The sequence below is a fragment of the Triturus cristatus genome, chromosome 3_1, assembly GCF_964204655.1.
Source record: "Triturus cristatus chromosome 3_1, aTriCri1.1, whole genome shotgun sequence".
In the NCBI taxonomy this organism is placed as follows: Eukaryota; Metazoa; Chordata; class Amphibia; order Caudata; family Salamandridae; genus Triturus; species Triturus cristatus.
The window spans coordinates 827,491,500-827,514,781 of record NC_140583.1 but is presented as its reverse complement, the minus strand read 5'-3'; the positions used below and the strand labels follow the sequence as shown (position 1 = coordinate 827,514,781).

Genomic DNA, 23,282 nt, shown 5'->3' with positions numbered 1-23,282 from the left:
TATTGGACCATCATCCAATCTGGAGGATGGCCTCGAAAAACGGTTAGAAAGTTGACAGAAACATTGACAGAACATGAGCTCTTAATGGCAGTACTGAACTGGTCCTCGCTTCTATCCTTCAAGTTGGAAAGGAGTGCCCTACTTGCTCCTAAGGGTTCTCTGATCTCTGTTGTCTCTCAGATCGGGCGGACCAGCCAGAGTGTTAGGCACCCTACTTCTACTCCCATGCTCACCATTCCAGGGTTGGTATCCCGAGACATTAGCGGCCGCCACTGCCTCCAGGTCAGAAGTGGCCTAAACAGGGTCAGTTTTGGGATGCTCTTCTGTCAAAGCTGACAACCCTTGATCCACTGCTGCTCCCACTGTGGATTGTGGCCACCTCCTGCCTCTCCAACTAGGCCTCTGTACTCTCTCTTTCAGAGTATTACCCCCAGAAACCTGAGCTTTCTGGGAACCCTCAGTGGCTGCTGCTCCCAGTTCTGTTAACACCGGTAGTAACTCATTTCCCAGAATGCAGTCAATGGGCATCTGGGGAATAACTATGACCTTCCTCTGAGTCACTTTCCAAACCCATTCCAGGGACACTAGATTCATAGGTCAGAAAAAGTCTTACACATCAACCTCAGATACCCTGCATACCTGTCTAGAGTAATAATCTGGGGAACCCAGTTTTTCCACCACCATGGTCTGGCTCGCAGTGGTATCTCTGACAGCAGTGACAGGGATCCCATTTACTGTTATCCGATAGAAGTAAGGCTTCCGACCTATGTTCTGTCCTCTGCACCTGAGGACTACTTCCCCCTTAGACCAAATTGGCCACCTCCATAGAGCCTCCACCACAATCTAGTTTTGTAGGATGGTCCCCCTGCTTTTGTCCTAACTGAGAACAATCAAAGCACTGGGGTTGGAAATGGGGCACCTTGGGCCATCGCCCAGAAGAACTTCCCTTGTTTCTCAGAAGGGGCACAGGAACCCTCCCCCTCCTATTCTGGGACCTGTCTGTGTCACCTTTGACCTCCCCCTAACTCTGCTGGGGGGGACTTAAACCCCCATTCTTGGGGTCACTCCCAGGCACCTTCTTGTGGACCCTGAAGCTGAGCCAAAGGCCTGCCTCCTTGGGTCAGTGAGCTTGCTATTTGACAGGTGTTGGTACAACTCCAGGGGAAAAAACTACTGAACATGTGCTCTCTTGTAATCAGATTGTACAGCTCACTGTAATTATTTTTCTTTAATGCCCCTCAGTGTCTTACAAACGTAATCCGTGAAATCCACCCAGGACTGGTGAAACAGTTTCGGGCTGTCCCTGAACTTCAACCTATACTTCTCAGGGGGGAGCCCAATCTTCCTGACAAGAGCTTCCTACATGAGTGGGTATTTTATCCTGTCATCCTTCCCTAAGGTCAGCAGTGGGTATATGCCTCCAGAGACTGGCTCCCTAAACCTGCTCAGGGACCATATGTATCTCCAGTGCTTCTTCATTTGCCTCAAATCACTTGTCTATGTCTTCTCCAACAAAAAAGGCACCAGATCCTTGGGGGTGTGAACCCTCCTACCTCAGTTGGACACTGGATTTCTGCTGCCACCATTGCTTCTGGACCCTGAGAGGCTGATTTTATGAGCCAACAACAGTTTCTTTTCCATGCCTTTTCTCCTCCAAGTCCTTATTTGACTCAGCCTTCTCCTTGGCTGCTTCTGCCTTTTTGCTCATCTGCAGTCTGAATTCCCACTCTGCCCTCCTGTCCTCCAGTTCCTTAGGGAATAGGTTGCGGAGGAGACACTGCTGACCCTACTCCTATTGGTCCTTCCTTCTTTTTGCCTCTGAGGCCTTAATCAGGAGTTGCCATCGTCCCCCTCTATTTCTTTCTCTTCTTCCTGCTCCTCAACATCGTCATCCTCATCTTCTCTTGTGCTGTAGATAGCAGCTGGTGGACCTCCTCCGAGGCCCTAAATGCTTTTTGGAGCTCTCTTCTCTAGGAGCTCCTTGTTACTAGTAGCCCCTTCACCCTGCAAAAACCTTTCAGCTCTGCCACAATGTAGCTTTCAAGATTGATGACATCCATTTCCATTGTTGCGGGCAGGAGTTACAGGTGCACAATTGAGGTAGGAATTACATTTGGAGGAAAAAGGAAAAATAGCCAATCAAGGAGAATTTAGAAAGAGGTTGAATCTGCTGTCAAAGTATTTACATGGGGTTTCAGCTTTGCACAGATCATTAAGTAGCATTGCACAAACACAAGTACTGGATCAAGCCACTGAACACCAATAACAAACTGAGGCCCATATTTATCATAGTGTTGTGTCACCGCTGCTGTACGCAAGGGGGTGGAAGGGTGACAAAACAGTAAAATCAGATTTATTAGGCCATGCAGGGTGGCCTTGCATGGCTTGCTAAATCTGGAGTAATGCAAGGCAGCACAAATTGCTACCTTGCATTCCTCTGTGACAGGGAGGCATTCCATGGATGGGGTGTGAGTACGCCTACCCAGGTGAGGCGTAACGAGGAGAAATATCTTTATTTTCGTATAATGTTAAATACAGTGCATTATTGCCCTTTCATCAGCACAGCAAGGTGGCGTTCTGTATTGCACTGCATGAAAGATGATAAATATGCCCCTAGACTCTTGGTTGAGAGGGGTAGAGCCCCACTCGGTCAACAACCACAATCCTTGTCTGGGTGAACCACATGCCAATAAATGAACCTGGGCTTAATACATTTCAATTAATGAATTGATACAGACAAGCTAAAATCCAAACAGTAGAATTGGAGATATTCAATTTTAAAGTTTCAGGTTAAAACAGCACCTAAAAGCACAAAGCACCACTCACAGTCATCTGGCGGAGCTAGACCAGGGCAAGGTCACAAGTTCAGGCCAACCCCAATACAGCATTGGTCAGATACAGGGACCAGGTTAGACTCACTGAAAAGTTACCTTCTAAATCTGGCGCAAAGAATTCTGTTCGCAGTGGAGGAGGCTGCAGGCAGGAAGTTGAACATCAGGGACAGTTGTCGAATAGTCAATGCCGTATTGTGACGAGTAGGTCAGGCATCGTGGACGGTCGACGCTGGAGCACAAAGAGCCGGTCAAGCATCTTGGACAGTCATTGCTGTTGCTCCATGTTGGTGGTTGTCGCGGGCTCTCATTGCTGTAGTACAAAGTGCAGGTCTCCTGTGTCTGGTCAGCAGTGATAGTCATTGTTGGCGTGAAGAGATGGTTTTACCAGAGCTCTGCATTCCTGGTAATCGTGGGCAGCACACCATCAATAGCCCCGTTCACGGTTATGAGAAGTCCAACTTCCTTTTTTTAGGAAGACTTCTCGCTGATGCCAGTCAAGGATCCAGGCCCTGGGGACACCTCTTGTGGACCAGTACTCACTCCAGAATAAGTCAGAAGCAGGGCTCAGGTAGGTCCAGATGCAGGTCCAAACGGGTTTGGTTGCCGTAGGTCAACTGGCCTGTTGCCTGGAGGTCTCTGAAGCTTTTTGTGTCCCTGTAGCTCACACATGAGGTCAGTCAACTGACCCTTGGAGTCACTCTGGATAGCCTGGGATGAAGGCAAGCAGGTCCAGTCTTCCTTCTCAGACAGCAAAACAGTCCTTCAAGCAGCAGGGCAATCCTTCTTCTGTAACTTGCACAGGTCCAGGAGTGTTCTGATGTGTGACTCTGGAAGCCCAATATGTATACCTGGTGACAGCCTTTCTGTGGGGGGACTCCCTATCCTACCCTGATATCTGGCTCTGGAAAGTTTTTCCAAGAAGGCAGGGCAGGCCTGGTGTCAAGGTTGTTTGTTTAGGGGAAGAGACAAAGCCCTTTGAAGTGTAAGTGAGGGTGGGTTTAGCCCTTTCACCAGTCATCCTCACAGGATGGCCCACCCTGTCCACACCTAGGCCAGCTTTGTGTCACTGTCAGAAAGTAATGCACAAACACCAATGTCAGAGCCTGTTTTATGCACCTACATGGAATTAACTCCAATCATTTATCCCAATAATTCTCTGAGTTAGTGCTTTATTTTCAGGCAGCACAGCACAGAAACAGAAAGAGACAAACCTTTTTCACTGTTTCCGAATTGTACTATTTGAAAGTACAGCACTAACTTAGTTAATTATTAGGTAATATGAATTCACTGTTTGCCCTGCAGGTGCACAAAACAGGAGCTCGGCTCAACGCTGCACCAGCAAAGACACGCATAATACAGCCCTTGAAACCAAAAAGCATTACACTCATACATTTCGAACATTTGGAATGTATAGTCTGCCCTTCTGAAACATTTAGATAAGTTCCAATTTAAGAGACATGTTTGTTCTCCTACAGTGTATATACAATACTGCAATGTGATGCATTAGTGACAAACACCTACCTCCTTTGCTGATTTTAAAAATCCTACATAAACACTTAGAACCTCCAGATTTGCAGCAATTCTTTGGTTGCGTATGCCCAACTCTTTGTGCAGAAGGTTTGCTTTTCTGGCAAATTCGGCAAACTCTGAAGGTTCATGCTCTGCTTCTTCAATGATCCTCACAGCTGCTTCCAGTTCACGGGAGGCTTCCTAAAAGATATAACAGGAAAGTAAATGCCTTAGATTTTGATTTCATATCATATCAGTATATATATTAACATTTGTATTATCATAAGTAAGCATAAATACATTGCATACATGAATTTTATATATTGGTTAGCATATTATGGTGCTTTTTATAATGTTGCATATAAAACACCAGCTTGTGGAGAGGTTGTGCAGAGCTGTTAACTAGGACAGAGGTGGGGATTTAAGTCTCTCATCTATATCTGCCTTTAGGGACCCGTGACCTTTGGCATGAGCTCCATTTGAATTATACGAACTCTGAAATTTAAAGACCTGATCAAGACGGTCTCCCCCTCTGAAGCTGCTTCATGGAACTGTTTTCCTTAAAAAAACAGGCAGTAATTACCTAGACCAATGTCTGGCTACCTTCTATCCTCAATGACAGAGAGTAAAAGGGGCTGTTGTGTGAATCAGAAGGAAATCACTGGGCACTGGGTTTAGTGGGAAGAGAGTGGGTAGCATTTTAAAATAACTTTTGTATAAAATAATGTATTAGTTTCATGTACGTATGTTAATTATTCCTTATTTATTAATCTGTTTAATTATTGACTTAATTTCTAATTAACTTGTTAATATTTTTGACTGGAGGTTTCATCTTAGGGGATAGGATGGGTAGTATTTCCAAAAAGGATGTTTTATAAAATGTGTATTATTTTGTATGTTTTTTCTGTTTTAATTAGTTATGTTAATAATTAATTATTCATTTTTTTGTGAAACGATTAATTTCTCATCAATATATCAATAATTCTTTTCAAGGGGTTGTTTCTTTATTTATGGACTAAACTTAGTAGTATATTAAAAGAATTGAGATATATATTATTAAATCATTAAATTTTAATAAATTATTTCATATACAAATATGTGTTTATATTAATGTAACATACATTAGAATCATTTTAAATATGTCAATGTGTTTATTAAATTCAAAATGATTGATTAATAATTTACACATTTTATAAAATATTTTTCTTTTTTTTCTGTTGGTATTAATATTATTTTAATTTATTTTGAAATATTTTATATTTATGAAATATATTTGAAACATTTGAACCATTAGAAAATAAATTAAACAGATTCAATGATTTTAAAATGCAATTTAAATGATTTGTAATATTTTATATTGAATGCAATGAGATTTCAAAGTTAATAACATTCCTCATCTCTTTCTAGTAATGATTTTGAATTTTAAAATCGTTTTGAAAATATTTACAAAGTGTTATATTTGTGGGAATTTAGTATTAATATTAATTCTGAGACCCTAATATTTGTTAATACATAGAAAATATGTTAAATATATCAATCTCCCCCCCCCATTTTTTTGGAAGCCATGAACTAAGCAAATATGCCCAATGTTTGTAGGACTGAACTTGGTAAATATGCCTAAATGCACTGTCTTCAATATTTGTATGGTTTGAGTTAAATAGTAAATGTGATCATCCACCATACACACGTTCTTTTACCAATGTTAATGAAATTTATTTTAGAATAGCAATTCTGAATCACTCAAATATATCTACTTACCCCAGTGTTTATAAGGGCAGGAATTAAAATTGTAAATATGCCACCTCTCAATTATATGCACTTACCCTCGTATTTGTGGAACCGAACTATGGCCTGCCTCCAACATATACTCATTGCTCAATGTAGAACTGGAGTTAGAATTGTAAATTTGGCACCCACAAATAAAAGCACTTACCCCAATGTTTGCAGATTTGGTGTTAGAATAGTAAATATGCCCCCAATAATATGCACTTTGTTCAATATTTGTAGGGCTAGGGTTAGAATAGTAAATATGCACTCCCTCCAATATAAGCACTTTGCCACGTGTTAATGGGAGCTAAACTTACTTTGATTTTGCCTCTGGTCTTTGCCGCCACCTCCGCCGGAGTCATTTGGGGGCACTGCCGGTCTCGTGAGAGGAGGCCGGTCCAGAATACAACCCCCAGCAGCCCTAGCGGCACACACGCCGCCCACGCCTGAATCAAGTACCAGGAGGCGCTTAAAAGGAAGACAGGGCTCCCGCAGCACGCTAGCTCAACTTACTTTGATTTTGCCTCTGGTCTTTGCCGCCACCGCTGCCAGAGTAATTTGGGGGCACTGCCGATCTCGTGAGAGGAGGCCGGCCCAGACTACAACCCCCAGCAGCCCTAGCGGCCCTAGCGGCACGCACGCCGCCCACGCTGGAATCAAGCACCAGGAGGCTCTTTAAAGGAATACAGGGCTCCCGCAGCGCGTCAAAGGCCAAAAGAGGATGGGCTGGGCCACGTTATTAACATTTTTACATCAGTGTGTTTTTAACCAGTGTTGACTCTAGAAGGTATTGTGACATTATCATTGCTGGTACTGACTCTGTATTAAGGAGGGGGATAAAATGAACAGGCTAAAATCTGGAAATGGGCAAGGGGCAGTGGAGACATTGGACGCTCTTCTACTGAAGGCCGAATCGGTACTCATTCACGAAATTGAACTCACAGAGCGCAGATTGAAATTCCTCATAACTGAACTGCTCTTATCATCCCTGCCTCACAAACGAGTGTGGAAGTTAGTTCATCACAAATCAGTGAGTTACATTCCCCAGGCCCTGAAATCATTAACGCCTCAGATATAACTGAAAAATCCGTACCTCAGTTAGGCCAAATATTGTCACACGGGGTCAAAAAGCAAAGATTAACCATGGGAGTAGTTTTGCACTGCCATGAAAGAAAAGGAAGGGCCAAATAAACAAAATAAACAAAGTTACCTTCTGCCCAAACCTTTAGGTCGTAGGAGTAAACCTGTTGACAAAGAGCATAATCAGGGGGTCATTCAAGCACCAGCTCCAGATGTTGGGGTATCGGTGGTAGCATTATCTACCCAGGAGAGGGAAGCTTTTTTGAAAAAAATGGAACTTGTGATTTCAGCTCATTTAGACCCGATATTGCAAAAGCTAATTGAAATTGAGGCCAGGTTAGCGCATTTAGAAAAACCAGCACCTAGCACTTTCTTAACCTCTGTAGATCATGGGCAAATTAGGGATGATGGTGGTGCTGCGAAGGGGGATGTGCATCACCCTGAACCCTCTTTAAGACCTGTGCCACAGGATAGTCTTCCTCTCCCAAGGGTAGCATGCCTCTCCACTCCAGACAGAAGGAATGTCCCACAGGAATGCCCAGACCGCATATGCCCCAAGAAGTGCCTGAGTTGATAGGGCACGCAATAACCAGGATGAGAGACACCGAAAAACAGGCACTATAGAAGGTAGGTCTAGTGGCCCACATTCCAACCTGCACTTACCTCCAGAAGCAACCCCATATACAGTGGTGCTGGCTAATGCTCCTTCATTGCTGCCCAGTGACATGGAGCACTGGTCAACACTGAGGAACAAATCTCTACATTTTTTAAGTGCAAGCACAGGTATTAATAATAAACTTCTATTTTCTGAATTTAAGATGCCACGCCGGACTGGGTGGGTGGGGATATCTAACAAGACATTCATGGGAGATTGTATTGTATTAACTTTTGGATCCCCAGGCCTGGTGAGGACAATATTAGATAGGACGGATGATTACTTTGCAAATGAGAGGGGGATTTCCATTTTACCCTTGGGGTTTTTCTACCATCCACCTAGACCCCGATGGCATACAGTGGAAGACAATAGGTGTGCATGGGTAAACCCGCACCCCCAGCCTCCTCCTTGGTACTACCCAAATCCTTTTGAGGCCTTAAGTGGTGTTGCAGATATAGACTGACTAATGCCAAAATTGAGAAAGTCAGGGGAAAAGGGTATTTTAAATAATGCCCCAGAGATTGCCCTTAATAATGTAGATAGTATAGCTGTCTCTCCTTTAATATCAGATCATGAGAACAGCCTATACCCATCTCTGCACTCGCATAAAGACAGTGCAGTAAATGTATGGTTGGATTTAGATATTATGCCCACAGAGCAAGTCACTAGTAATACTGTTGGTGAAGTCTCAACGGTTCGAAATCCTAATACCCGTCCACTCAGGCTTATCTCATGGAACATTGCGGGCATCTCCTCAAAATTATCAGATGAGGCCTGGGTACAATACGTGAAGACGTTTGACATTATCTGTGCCCAGGAAACCTGGAGCAGGGATGATGTCACTATGAACGGATATTTTTCATTAAATGTCCAGGCAAAACCATAATCTGAAGGGAAGGCAAAGGAAGTATTAGTGACCTTGATTTACGTCCAATATGAGTCACTAAAGATAGAGAACATATCTGACTCCCCTTGGTACCAGTTTATTCTGATTTCCAATCTGATTGAAGCTACATTATTATTGATTCATTGGTACTACAATATTTTTGACCCAAAAAATTGTGGGGTTATTAACACCCTTAAGGAGGAAATTGATAAAGTTGCGGTGAAATTCTACCCATTGTGTATAATTTGGGTAGGCGATTTTAACTGTACCCTAAGTCAGCACAGCATGCATAAAGTATGTGGGATTGTAGACACTGCAGATCAACCTCTGTCTCACTTTAAGCATACCCCACAGGGCAAAGCCTTAAATACCATCATTGTACTAAATGATTTATGTATGATTGATACCTCGGTCAGTATTCCTTCGGTGCAGTTTCCAACCTATCAGGGTGGTGGTAAAGCAAGCACAATTGATTTTATGCTGATATCCAGTAAGTATGCATGTCTTGTAGACAGTTTTGCGATCGAACCAAGCCCTGCTAGCAACAATAATCCTCTTACTGCTTCCATGCATGTTATTGCACAGAAGCGTAGGGGTTATGAACGCCCGTTAAAGCATAATCGCAATCAGGGGGTGAGGTTAAAATGGAGTACAATAAATCCCTCACAATTTGAGGAGGTCATTATCAAGGCAAATCTAAGACAAGTCATGCCATGTTTAGCTTATGACTACCATCCAGATGCTATAATACAATGCTTTGAATCAATTTGTGAAGATGTGGCTAAAAACCAGACTAAATAAGTAAGGAGACGGGATTCACTGGAAATAAAATGGTTTAATGCCGAGTGTTCCACGGCACAAAAAGATCTGAGGAAAGCTTTGCATGTAGTCCCCTGTGATAGAGCTCTGATTAAAACTGTTGGACAGACCTATAAAAGCGTAATTAATCATAGGAAGGACGAACTGAGAAGACTGGCCTCGGAAGATCTTGAAAGAGCCAGTGCTCTCAAGGACTTCAAGAGTTTCTGGGAAGTCATAAATCATCCAGTTTTTTCTAATGACACAAGGAGTATGGACTCGACTATAACGGGGGAAGTATGGATGTCTCATTTTCTGAGTATATTCAACCCAAAGGGTGTCTCATCACAGTAGCAAAGTGATGAGATAGTCATCAACTTAATAACTGCATACCAACTCAGTCAATCCCTCTCTTTAAGTGAGGTTGAGGACGCCTTAGGAAAGGGTATTTCCTCGAAAGCCTCAGGACCAGATGGGGTGCCCCAGGTTTCATTTAAAAGCAATCCTCAACTTTGGGCCCCCTTGATGCTTAATGTTTTTAAAGCAGTAATAGTGGGTCGTATTCCATTGTCATGGAAAAAAGCAGTAGTGATACCGATCTTTAAAAAAGGCAACAGGAATGACCCCACATGCTATCGGCCAATTTCTTTAATTGACGCCACATGCAAGGTTATGGGGAGGGTAAACCTTGCACGTCTGGAGTCATGGGCCAATGTCTCTGGACTCATATTGAATACTCAATATGGCTTCAGGGGGGGGGGGGGGGGGTGGGAATAAATGAACAGTGCCTCAACCTGTCCATGATTATGGGCAAGTACATGAGGGCCAGGGGGGGATCGATCCACCTGGCCTTCATGGACTTGTCCACTGCTTTCGACACAGTGAGCCGGGGGATGTTGTGGACACTGATGGAAACCATGGGTTTTGAAGAACCCCTCATTAACCTGCTGAGCAGAATACATACGTCTACCACTGTAGCTATTCGTTTTGGTCCTGGAGGAGAGAAGACTAGGCCCATCGCTTCTACTGAGGGGGTATGCCAGGGTTGCATTTTGGCCCCTTTTTTATTCCTATTATATACAAATGGATTTGAATAATTCCTGTTAGAACAGCAATTGGACTTCCCAAGTATAGGAGGCAAATGGGTGCCATTGTTGTCATACGCTGATGACACAGTTTTGATGACTTTAACGGCCAATAGCCTTAAAAAATGTTTGAATGCTTTTACCGAAATCATGATGGCATTGGACCTAAAAGCACATTATAGCAAATCATTTATTATGGTACGCGGTTCCCAATCAAACTAAAACAAGAAAAGTTACAGTGAAGGAAAAAATCATTGATAAGGTGCCACATTTTAGCTATTTGGGCAATGTTTTTAATAATAAATTGAATTGGGACCAACTAATTGTGGCCAGGGTTCAACAAACTATCAGAATAATAGAGGGGCTGTTTCGCTTTGCTTGCAAGCTTGGACATAAGCCGGTAGCAGAAATGATAACATTATATAAATCAAAATGTTTGTCAGTAGTTACATTTGGGGCAGGAGTATGGGGATATCATAAAAGCTCCCAGATTCAGATTTTAGAGAATATATTTTTTAAAAGATTATTGATGATTCCTAGCAGTTCTTCAACACTTTTCTGTCACTCTGAAGTGGGTCTGGATTATGTAAAAGATAGAATAAATATTTCCCCATTGATTTTATGGGGGAAAATCTGGACTTCAGAGGACCTAATATTCTCAAGGAGTATCCTTAGAGATTGTATGAATCTTGATAACGCAATGTTACTCCCCCCTGGCTTCGCTATGTCAAAGATACTTTTTATAAAATAGGCTTAGAAAAATACTACGAAAATCCCGATAGTATCCAATCCAACATGAAACTGTTTATAAAAAATGCATATCGCACTGAATTAAAAGTATGTCTAATCAGGATGGCGGATTACCAGATCGTGCGTCCCTAGGCCATCAGCAATTTTATCTATCTTTTACTATGCATGTTCAATCGCGTTTCCTTATGACTAGATTCTGTCTTTGCACATTGCACTTTCTTGTGGCTTTTCCCAAACAGGTTGGTGTGAGAGACCAACCTCCTGTCCCTGTAATAACACAATGCACTTTATGCTGTTTTGCACACTTTATAAAGACCCAAGGGCACGTTTCATCAAGCCCGTTTTAAAGGAAATCCGTCCCTGTTCTTACGATGACGGTTTTAATTACTTGCGGTCACTATATACTGCTGCTATTTGCAGCTCTGTGCTTAACTTCATTAGAATTGCTTTTTTAATCAGGAAACACTATGAACTTTAAAATGAATAAATGTTTTAAGTGATTTTAGTTTTTTTTTCATATCTTGTATAAATGTGTTGTAGAACGATAGGAGGCTCTTACATTCGATAGAATCTGTGCTGGGGTAATATAACTTAGGAAAGACAATATGTGTATTGTATGTCTATCCTCTGCATAATGTTTTTTTATGAATATTCTTTTTTTACTTTTTAATGTATGTTTGCAAACTTTTATGATTCGACTGAATCGAATAAAGTCATTTGAACGAACGAGTAATAATAGGAAAATTGACAACCCCCAAAATATGTGCACTTAACCCAATTTCTCTAGGATTGGAGTTAGAGAAATACCCCCCTCCCCTTCAGTTATATGCGGTTACTCCAATGTGTGCCGAACTGGAATTAGAATGTTAAATATGCCCTCCACCAATATAAATGAATGAATGAGAGAATATCTATAGCATGCAGCTACTCTGAGGAGTGTCCTGGCACTAACGGAAGGAGCCCATGATACGTGCCCAAAAACAAGACCTTACTGCCCTGCAGAGAAGAGACAAATTTTAAGTTTTTTGTGGAATGTAGTTTCAAGGGGGATCAGACGCAATTTGCGTGGGAGCTCATTCCATGCTTTAGCAGCATGAACAGAGAGCGCTTTGGTCTTCTACAATGTTGGTTGGACTGAATTTAGAATAGTAAGTCTGACTTCCCCAAATATATGAACTGTCTCCAAGGTTTGTAGGGCTGGAGTTAGAATAGTAAGTACAAACACCCACATTTGTATGCAATTTTCCCATTGTTCACAAGACTGGAGTCAGAATAGTTGATGTGAACACCCACCAACTATATTCTCTGGAGTTAAAATAGTAAACATGCACTTACCCTACTGTTTCTAGCACTGAAATTAGCATCGTAAATATACCATCCACCCAATAAATACCTTTCCCCCTCTGATACCATGCACAAAAGCAGTCAAACTTAACATAGAGACAATGTGTAAAGTATTTATGAAGCACTCAAACAGTAATAAAGAAAAAACAAAACACAAGAAAAAATCCCAAACCTATTAAAAAAATCTATACTAAATTTTAAAGAATAAAATGACACCAAAACGACAAAAATTAAGAAAGTAGAACCCGAGACATGAAGCACAAAGCGCAAATTGCGGATATCAAGTCGCGAAGGACCAGGTCAAACTAAAAAGTTCAGGCTGACTGCAATGGGGTGTGTGTCGGATACACAGGAGAAGCACCAGTTACTAGGTTGTCGGCGGACAGGCTAAATCTGGAGAGGGGCTCCGCAATGGCAGGTTGCTGAAGTACTAGGCCTCAGTCTGAACTACAAGTTGGCAGTGCAGTCGTCGTGAAGAGCTGGTCGATGATCGGAACTTTATATTAGTAGGGAACGCCGGGCATTTGAAAAAGAATCCCAGCTGTGAAGTCCGGGGTCTGTATCCAGTAAGGTCTTGTGGGCAGTCAGATGCAGGTCCCACGCTGGCCTTGGTGAAGTCTGCTCATATTCTCGAGGAGACCTGGGGCAATTCTTTCTAATGTGAAAAACCAGGTCTTGCAGTTTTAGGATAGGAAGAGTACAATCTAACATCAGCAAATGCTCCAGGACCTAGAGAGGCACCTCTTAGGGATTAGTACTCACTACAGCAGAGGCCAGAAGCAGGGTTCATGCAGGTCCAGTTGGTACTGGTCAGCTGACCAGTTGTAAAGAAGGACTTCTGGAAACTTGTTGTGTCCCTGTAGCTCAAACAGGAGGTCAGCCAACTCACCCTTGGAGTGACTTTTTGGGTACTGGGTTCAAAGTAAGCAAGTCTATTCATTCAAGCTTCAGACAGCAAAGCAGTCCTTCATCTGAGTATCCACAGGTCCAGGAGTAGTCTGACAAGAGGTTCTGCGGGTGGCACTTTTAAGCCCCGTACCAGTCGGTGTGTGGGGGACACCCCCTTCGTCCAACCCTAAACTGGTTTTGGTCAGTCCTTCCATTTTCACCGGGTCTGAGTCCAATCTGCCTGGGGCATCAAAGGACAGACAGGACCAAGTGTCAGCTGCATTTGCTAGTGACAGGGCAGGAATCTAGGAGTACAAACCTCCAGGCCATCCTGCTCAGGAAAGGAACACCCTTTCCACAAACCAGGGCACTTTTGTCCCTTGTCTGAGAAGAATACACATCACCGGAGAACCATTAACAACAACCTTGTGACCATGGACACTGGCAGAAGGGCGCATCTCGTTTAGGCAAAGAAAATGGCAACTTTCTAAAAGTGGTATTTTCAGAAGAGTAACTTAAAATCTGACTATACCAATATAGAGGAGTTTAAATTACAAAAATGAATGGAAGAAGTACTTCTCTATCTGCTCCCAAACTGAAGTTATCACTTATTAAGTTTTATGGGAGAGCTAGCCTTGCTACAGAGAAAAACGACTTTGGGAGTTTTTCACTGCTAGGACATAACATAAGTACACATATACTCATTTTGAAATACCTTGCACCATGAGCTGTTAGGGCCTACCTTAGAAGTGACATATAATTATTATAAAGGAAGGTCAAGGCCTGGCAAATGGTTTTTGCTAGGTCAAAGTAGCGGTTTAAGCATAGGGCTTTGTGGAGAAAATGTAAAAAGGCTTTGTCACTTTTCTAGCTCGGCTTGATGGCACTGTGCAAATCCTATGCTTAAAAGTTCTGCTAGAAAAACAGACATTTGAGGTGAACAAACTTGGAGTGTTGGTGGTGTTGTACAGCGTTCCATATAAAGGACCTGCTCTCTACCTAAAACTTGAGAACTACCCAGGGTTCCCTGCTTCCTTTCTTGCATAATTTATGCAGCACTCTAAACCTTCAAGGGCATTGTTTAAACTAATACTTGTTGCTTCCTTGTGTCTGGACAAGCTATACCTCTCTGATGAGCTCTAATAAGTGTGAATTTCTTCTTGAGGCCTGTATAAGATTGGCACTACTTCAAGAAACAAGAGAGTAGTGGATGGGGTAACTTCTCGTCAGGTCAGAGTTCACAGTTAAAACAGATATAGCATGGATTCCCAGGAAGTAGTTTAGTCACTACAACACCTGCCAATGAGAGTCAAACTGGATAGAGGATCTCTGGCAGACTAATCTAGGGAAAATGTTAGCGAATGCCTGAAGGGTAAAGTGCCTGCGTGCACACAGGGTAGAAGGAAGCACAGGCTAGCAAAATCCTGGATACAATTATAAGCAAACAATCGTAAATACTCTTGAAATGCATCTAATAATAAAAATAAATACTAACTTGTAAACATAGAATGGGCCCCACACTTTAATATATGTTTATTTGTTGGTTTAGTCCTGACTCTTCAGGATGTCAGAGTCCTTAGGCTTGAAAAATATGTCAGCCCTATCACTTGTAGCATCTCTAATATTGATATTTTGTCTTCAAACATTATCGCACATTTTAGCTTAACTATAACTTGCAAGTCTGTTCCAGTTGTAAGAGAATGACAATTATTGCTTCTGGCTAACTTCAGACTCTTTATACAGCTGACAAAAAGAGCGCAGATGAGCAACAAAATCTTATGGGGTCATTTGGAGTTTGTTGGGTGGGGAAGATCTGTCAAGTATTGGCAGATATGAAGACCACCTGATTTAGAGTGTATACATTTGTAAAAATCGGCAATGTCCTGACCCCCTCCTGTAGAACATGTACAAATGCATACAATCGACATTGGACAGGACATCCCTGAGTTTTTGGTGAATATCGCAGATCTGACAAACCCTAATAACCTCAAAAACATCAAAGTACATAATCAGTCAGGTAAGACCACAGGTTCATTGTGGTTCTGCAAGTCAAAATCAGCACTGAAATTTGCGGGCACGTTCGCATGGCCCCCACAAAATTGGAAGTCTCAGTATCACCCTGGCAGTCTAAAAGTTCAGCAGCAGGAGATGATTGTGGCCTCTGCTCTCTTCACTGAAGTTGCTCGCAAAGGGAGTTTTATATCCAGAAATCCAACTGCTCAAGAAATGGTAGTAATTATAGAAAGTTCCAAGGACCAACAAAGGCACAAAGATAAGGTAAGTGACAAACGAGGCAAATATGGAAAGAAATGGAGATAGGTTGAAAGGATACACGAAACAGCAATCCTATACCCATACAGAGAAAGAATGCTTTGCAGAACAGATGTTTCTGAGTATTCTAAGAGTGTGCTAGGGCGGCTCATCCATTAGGGCGGATGAGCGTCGCCCCACTGCTTTCTCGCAGTGCAAGAAGCAGAAACATAAAATGGTATTTTAATTACCAGAATGGCAATTAGCAGAATGGTATGCCTGGTTGGGGGCGGGCGGGTCGGGTCGGAGTGGCTTGCCCAATGCTGTGGGCCCTGTGGGGTCGACCAAACTAGTCATGTGCACTCTGCATTTTCTCTATGTAGGCTGCAGCCTACATAGAGAAAATGGCCTCCCTACAGGCGCCTGGCTGGGCGCCGTCCAATGATTGGCTTAGGGGAGGGGAGGGAGGATGCCTGCTTCCTGTTCCTGCTGGAGGCAGGAGAGCAGAAAAGCAGCAGGAAAACGGGGGGGGGGGGGTGGTGATAATCATGACCTCATATCTTAGGGTTCCAGTGCCCCACTGCTACCCTTATATCTTGTATTTGGCGATGTTGCTTTTCAGTGTAAGATGTGGATCTTGGGATTGCATTGTTGTGTGGACTTTGAGGAACCAGGCGCTGAGCAGAGAGCAGACTCACATTTGAATCTACAGACTTTTAAATACTGCATTTGTCAGTTTAGTGGGCACACAAGCACTAACAAGCAGTTTATACTGCACTAAAACACTTATTTTAAAAAGCTAAGAGAAAGGTGGTTGGTCTAGTGTGAGTTGCCCACACTCCCACCGTTGTGATTGGCAGACTACCATGGGAGCCAGCCCACCTGTCCATTATTAATGTAAACAACAATGCAGATAATTATTTGCCAATTTAGACTAACCAGGTGGTGAGCGAAGAGAGGAGTGACATTTGAATCTACAGACTTTTAAACATTTCAGTTTTCACTTTAGTGGGATTGAGCACACAAAAGAAAGCACTTTATACTGCATACATTAAAACACATTGGCAAATGAATGCATTTAATGGTTGGTATTGCTAAAAGAATGCAGGATATCCTCTTCTGAATGAGGGGAGTATTATTATTGGTGTTACATTTAGGAATTATTCTTTATTCCAATGACAGTGCTAAATCCACTGATGCTTTTGTTATGCTTGCTCATTACTTTGAGGATGATAACTAGTTCGGAAGTTTTGATCTTCATTTAAATGGGCACAAATAGTTTTACAAACAATTAAAATGGCAGTGCGAGCCACAATATGTTACTACAGCAGAAGACAATTCCTGCAATTGAAATACATGATTCATACAATCTGTAGATGACTGCGTTCTGAGTTCCATCTTTGGAATAATTGTTCTACACATGAAAAATATTGAATTGAATTCCTACTATTTTATGATTTTAGTGATAATATTGCATGGCATATAAGATGTTTCTGTTCTGTGCCCTCTTGGACTATCGTACCTGGATTTGGCCAGTTACAATGCCACTATTGCTTAGGATACCTATTATCTCTATGCAAATTTGTACAAATGTGGTTCTGCCTACACCTTTGTATTATATTGTGCTTCAGGCCATCAAAGATATGGAAAAATAGACCACCTACATAAATATTTTCTCAGGGTGATCTAGTATGCCTATGTGTGATGAATAGTTGTTTCTTTAACACTTAAACTACATTTTGTTGGTTTGAATCCAGTGTAGGTGAATCCTGTAGGCAATTTTGGTTCATCATTTGAAGATTTGTCCTACTTTATAAGTCTTGTAAATAGAGAGTTCATCCTTCTTCGAAGTAAAATTTAAAAAACTTATGCTAACATCAATCAAAATACAGTGTGAAAAAGAATTTGACATATGTGAGCATTCTTATGCACATACAGTAGTAAACATCTGTTTTATGTAGAATGGGAAGTTTATGGGCAAAAGGTTTATACTTGGGAAGCAGCCATTATTATTCTTTTTTACATGAATGGAGTGTATAACCTAACAAGAATGTCAGTTGGGGAAGAATAGAAAACATAACCTATTTTGGGCATGGTGAATATTGGGGAATTCTCTAAGTCACTTTCACCAAAGTCAAAATGTCCTCCTGCCACTTGATATTAAAACAGCCACCCAATGTTATCAGACCGTAATGTCCATCCTGCACTAATGTCCATTTTGTGCCATTATGATGTCAGTGTTTGTGCTTCATTAATGTCTATGTTTGGTTTCAAGTGTTGCTTACCTAGTTCATTGAAGTAGAATATTTATTGATAGAGGATTTCAAGTTCCTCTAACCAAGATGTTCAGTTTATTGTCACAGTCTCATCAAGTGTAGTTGCCAGGTTCATGTGAATCAAGGTCAGCCTTACTGTAAGTTTACAGCTCGTTGTGTACTACGTCTTCAGGGAATTAGGGGATTCTTACTGTGTTGTTTTCAGTGCAGTAATTTATTTCCTTATTACCGTTAAGATCTTTCAGGTCTCCACACTTTTTTGGCATCCTCAATTATGGCACACATTTCTTGGCAGGTAGACTTGATTGTCGCACCTTTCGGAAGATAATCATGAAAGTATTGGCCATCTCTGGGAGTCTGATCATTGAGAACATGTCCACTACTTAAAATGGACTAAAAGTTAAAAGTGTCAAGAACCCCAGTAAGGATTCCAAGTAAGAACACTCTTTATTATACTTAAGATCGATGGAAGCAAAGGCCCTAGGTAGATGCTGAAAATGCATTTTATTAAGTTCTAAATAGACAGGCACATCTGCTCAACCAACTCTGTTGAACTGGCAAAACCACGGAGCTGGTCCTTATGAAATGATGGTCCCTGTTTTAGGACCGCCCAAGACTGTGGGAAATACATTTTTATATGCATTTCAGAAGAATTTGTGAAGTCGGACCCTTGAATATGTAAGCTTAATTTAAAAGTGCACAACCAAGATATTCTTTTATATTTCTTTGAATAGCATATACCCATACATGTAGCCCAATAACTTCTACTGTAGATTCCAACACTATAAAGTAGACTGAAGGTGACACGGTGCACTTTATATTCTCAATTAAGTAAATTTGATAAATGGACTTAGAAAGGTTGGCAAGCGGCAAATTAAGGGAATTGTTATTTACAAGTGATAACAAGATCAGTGAGGAGAACATAAGGGTTAACTTGGATCCAGTGTTCAGATTGCTATCACAATCTCATAATGATAAAAACAGTTAGACAGATATCATCAATAACTTAAATAGAAACGCCATCATAATCACTGTTAATAACACTAACGTATTTTCAAATACATTAAACTTACTTGTATTTTATGGTTTGACAAACCATCACTTGGGCCAAAATTCCAATACAGGTTTAAACGCTTTAGAAAATGAATGCAACAAAGCCTGCTTCCGATCAGCATTGCCTTAAATCCACACACACAACTTTTATTGAGGAGAACTACTTTCTTTAAAATCAAGATGTAGCCATTTTTGAGACAAAGACAGTAAACGAAAGAGTGAAAACTGAAAGTGAAAGGTAGCTTAGGTTGAAAGGAGATCACCAGCAGGACAATTTGTTTTCTAACTCATGCTCAATTTATTTAAAAACATTCCTAAAGTTTTAATAAAAAATAGGGTGAGGGATTTTGCTAAGAATATGACATATGCTACTTGAGAACACAAAACTGAAAAAGATTTACTTATGAAACACTAAGGGAATTTAATGAAACAAAAACATATGAATTGGATGAACAATAACTTGAGACATATTCATTTTCAATCCCACCAATTTAAATAAGAACAAAGCATAACCTTGTATAATACATTCTCCAAGCTGGTTGAGGGAACACAAACTTTACAGAGATTTATTTTCTAGCACATCAATTTAGGCAGCTTCAAGATTCATCTGTTTCCTAGAGAATATTGCCATTGTGAGAGAATGCTTGTGAGATATATATTTATATTCTGGAAAATAATATATTCAAAAACAACAAAGAGCCACTTGCACACAGAATATTCAGTTTTGTGAGAGGTAAAACAAACTTCAAGACTTCACAAAGGCCACCATTTATTTTAGGAAGATGATAGCCTGATCAACGGTTCTATGACCTGAATGTCAATTCTAAGATTCCCTAACTTTTCATCACATTTGTGATGTTAGATCTGGGTACAGCGAGGGAAGTGCAAACTTTCCCTGTTCCTACACTGGCGATGAATGATATTTATGGACTTCAGCTGTCGCTGCTTCTGGTCTCGAAGAATTACAAGCACTATTAGTCATATTAAAAAGAATTTACACATTAAAAAGATAGTTTTACCATAGCTTGCCTGGCCAACTCCATGTACTTGTGCAGTAGCTTTTCAGTGTCTTTCAGACTGGATCCTGCATCTGTCTGTTCCTCCACATTTTGGGCAAGTTCTGAACTGATTTTCTCCACTGATAATGATACCTTTGAGAAAATATTCGTAACAAAAGAAATGCATTATTGGTATTCAATAAACGTTAGGAAAGTAAATTTAGCGAATATGTTAAATTAAGGGAAACTGTAGACCCCCATGATTCCTAAATGTCTTGTACACCCAAGCAAACCTTACAAGCACAAAAGCCAGATATAAGTGTAAATCGGATATTCTAATTTGTAAATCCAGGATCTGTGACATTTATGCCAGAAGAATTGAAGAGTCGAATTTAAAACCATGTAAAATCTCACAATAGGGATGATTTTCTCCAGGTACTAAGTTTAGAGGTGAGGTGGGAATTTTATTAATTTTCAAGATGTTTTATTGTGGTAGGGAAAATGTCTTTTGAAGCTTGTTGTGTCTATATAACCGTGCAGGAAGTCAGCCAACTGACCCTTGGAGTCCACTTCTTTTACTGGTGTATAAGTGGGTGCTGATCAAGCACTTCAGCTCTTGTCATAGGTCTTGGGGTGCCACTTTTATGGTTAGCACAAGCTAGTGTGTGGTGGTGACTCCTGACTCCTTCCCTACCAATGGGGCATAAGTTCCTAGGTGCAACTCTGCACACCTTTGCAGCAGTTCTCGTTTGCCCCCCTGTAAACAATCCCACAGTGCACCTTACTCCCAAAATCCAAAGTGGGGAACCCTTTCTCCCTTGTGCAAAGCCTGTGTGTCCACACTAAGATGTAGCCAGGTAAATGAGCAGTCCCTTCCTCTATTGTCACTCAAAACTGGTTTAGGGGGTAACTCGATACTCACTGGGTTCAGTGCCAACCTGGCTGGAGGAACAAAGGATTGTTTTCTCCAAGTTTCAACTTACATTTACTTGTGTAAGAGCAGGCTCCTTTACAAAATAATGAAGTTGATGGGTGCGTCCACCCTAACTGGCCTTACTGCAAGGGGAGGAAAAACACCTCCCAACATCCAGGCCATTGTTCCTCTTTGGGAGCAGTTTTCAACCTTAATTAAGGTCAAGCACTTGCTGGGTAGCTACTAGAGAGCTAATGCAAATTAACGCCAGGAGCTTCGGGAGGAAAACAAACTTTCTAAAAGTAACTTTTCCTACACAAAAATCCAACTTCAACAGTGAATTGGGCATTTAATAAATATTAAAAGTAGTAATGATTTTTGTTTTTCTACCTGGTCCCAAACCGGAGATAGCAGAATTTATATTTTACTCTGCTCTCTGTCCTTATAAGACAGACCGAGCATTCAACAGTGAATAGCTGTGAGGGCTTTGTCATTGTACGGATATCATAAGATTATATTTTCCATGTAAGATTTAATTACCATGCATTCTACCTTGAGGGCAACAAGGCCTACTTAGATGTTACTAATAAATATTTACAATGGAGATTTTTGCCTTTCAAAAAGGGTTATTTTGACAGGCCAAATTGCCAGTTTAAACTGCAGCAGTCAGGCTACACTGGTAGACGTGAAGCTATGCTTTCTCTGTCACACAACTGGATGGCCTACTAAGTGCTGCAGCCCACAGATGATATTTCACTTTCCCCATTTCATGGGTGTATTTCTGCAGCACATACTAAGGCCTTGTAGGAAAGTTAAATATGTGAATTAGGAGTTAACTAATTTTACCTCATTTTAGGGAAGAGAGCACCTGCAATTAGGCCTAGTTGGCAGTCTCCCACTGCACAGAGTGAAAATAATAAGGTTATCATTCCAAAAAGAGCACTTTCTTACAATTATTAACACTAAAGCAGAAAACTATGATTTAAACTTCAATCTATATCCATGAATTTCAACCAAAAAAGTATATTTAGTTTCAACCCTTTCATTAAAGGCTGCTTCTCAGCATAGACAGCATGAACAACCAGGGCCGGCTTTAGGGCGGTGCGACCGGTGCGATCGCACCGGACGCTGACTTTTGGTGGGTGCGTCATGTTTGCAAGTTAATAATAGTTTTAAAAGCACCTTCTGCCAGCGTTCTGGCCTCCAGCAGTTTTCAGCTGTCAATAAAAATGTCAAGATAACTCCGTGATTAATTTTCTTCCTACAGAAACATCGGAGGTTTGTCTAGTGGAAGCTTTGAGGGTAGCGCAGACGGTTAATATGCCTACTGCAAAGAACCTGCAACAGCAGATCACAAAAGTACCTGTACCAGCAGATCACAAAGTGCATATAATTTAAATAGATCAGTAGGTCATTGCTTTTGTCTGAGAGATCCTTTTATTACTTGCAGTTAATAAGTTAACATCCTAGCATAGAACAGTGAGCTATTAACTGTCATCAAAGAGCTGCATGCAACCTGCAAGGTATAGATGAGAGCGTTAAGATTTTTTCCCCCGTCTTTCATTATTCTAATGCTGGAAAAAGGATTAATTTTGATATAAATAAATTCTAATTATTAAGAAGAACCCCCAACTATGGTGTTATGTTTTAAATTCTGAGTTTGTGCTTCTCTAGACCAAGCGCTATTAAACTATACTGTCTACCAGTGTGGATAACATGTGACTCCTACACCTTATAGTCCTCTGTCTTATGTAACATTTCCTATACACTGATTTGCACACCTATGATTGATTGTCTCTGTGTTTTGTGCGTGTGATGTAAAGTGCTCTGACACCCTACACTGGTATAAGGGGCGCTATACAACTCATTTAATGCATCTGAGCGATGGAGTGGTTATGGAGACTTGAGGGTCACTGTTAAAGGGTGGTTGTGAGGGAATGCATGGCAGAGGTGGTCACTGGGGGGGCGCCAACAACCATTGTCGCACTGGGCGCCACCAGCGCTAAAGCCGGCCCTGTGAACAACTGATTGTTCCATCTAGTACAAAAGTACATTAAAAGCTGCAAGTGTTTATGACTTTTCGCAAACAACCTCACTTCCCCCAAAATGCCAACCCTTCATTGTGTCAAGTCTTTAATATAGTAATAGCATTTAAAAGGGTAAACTAAGATAAAAGTTGCATAAACTGCAATGCCT

The 23,282-nt window shown here is 41.3% G+C and overlaps 1 protein-coding gene across 5 annotated transcripts in view; it reads right to left on the bottom strand.

Annotated features, from left to right (window-relative positions):
* The window catches only part of CCDC141 (coiled-coil domain containing 141), a 635,983-nt gene that overhangs the window by 160,319 nt on the left and 452,382 nt on the right, over positions 1-23,282 (bottom strand). For all 5 annotated transcript variants that reach the window (XM_085645202.1, XM_085645203.1, XM_085645205.1 and 2 more), the window contains exons 10-11: positions 20,195-20,326; positions 4,356-4,544 (exon numbers count right to left, since the gene is read on the bottom strand). In XM_085645202.1, coding sequence (XP_085501328.1) covers positions 4,356-4,544; positions 20,195-20,326 — 321 coding nt within the window. The remainder of the gene's footprint in view (positions 1-4,355; positions 4,545-20,194; positions 20,327-23,282) is intronic.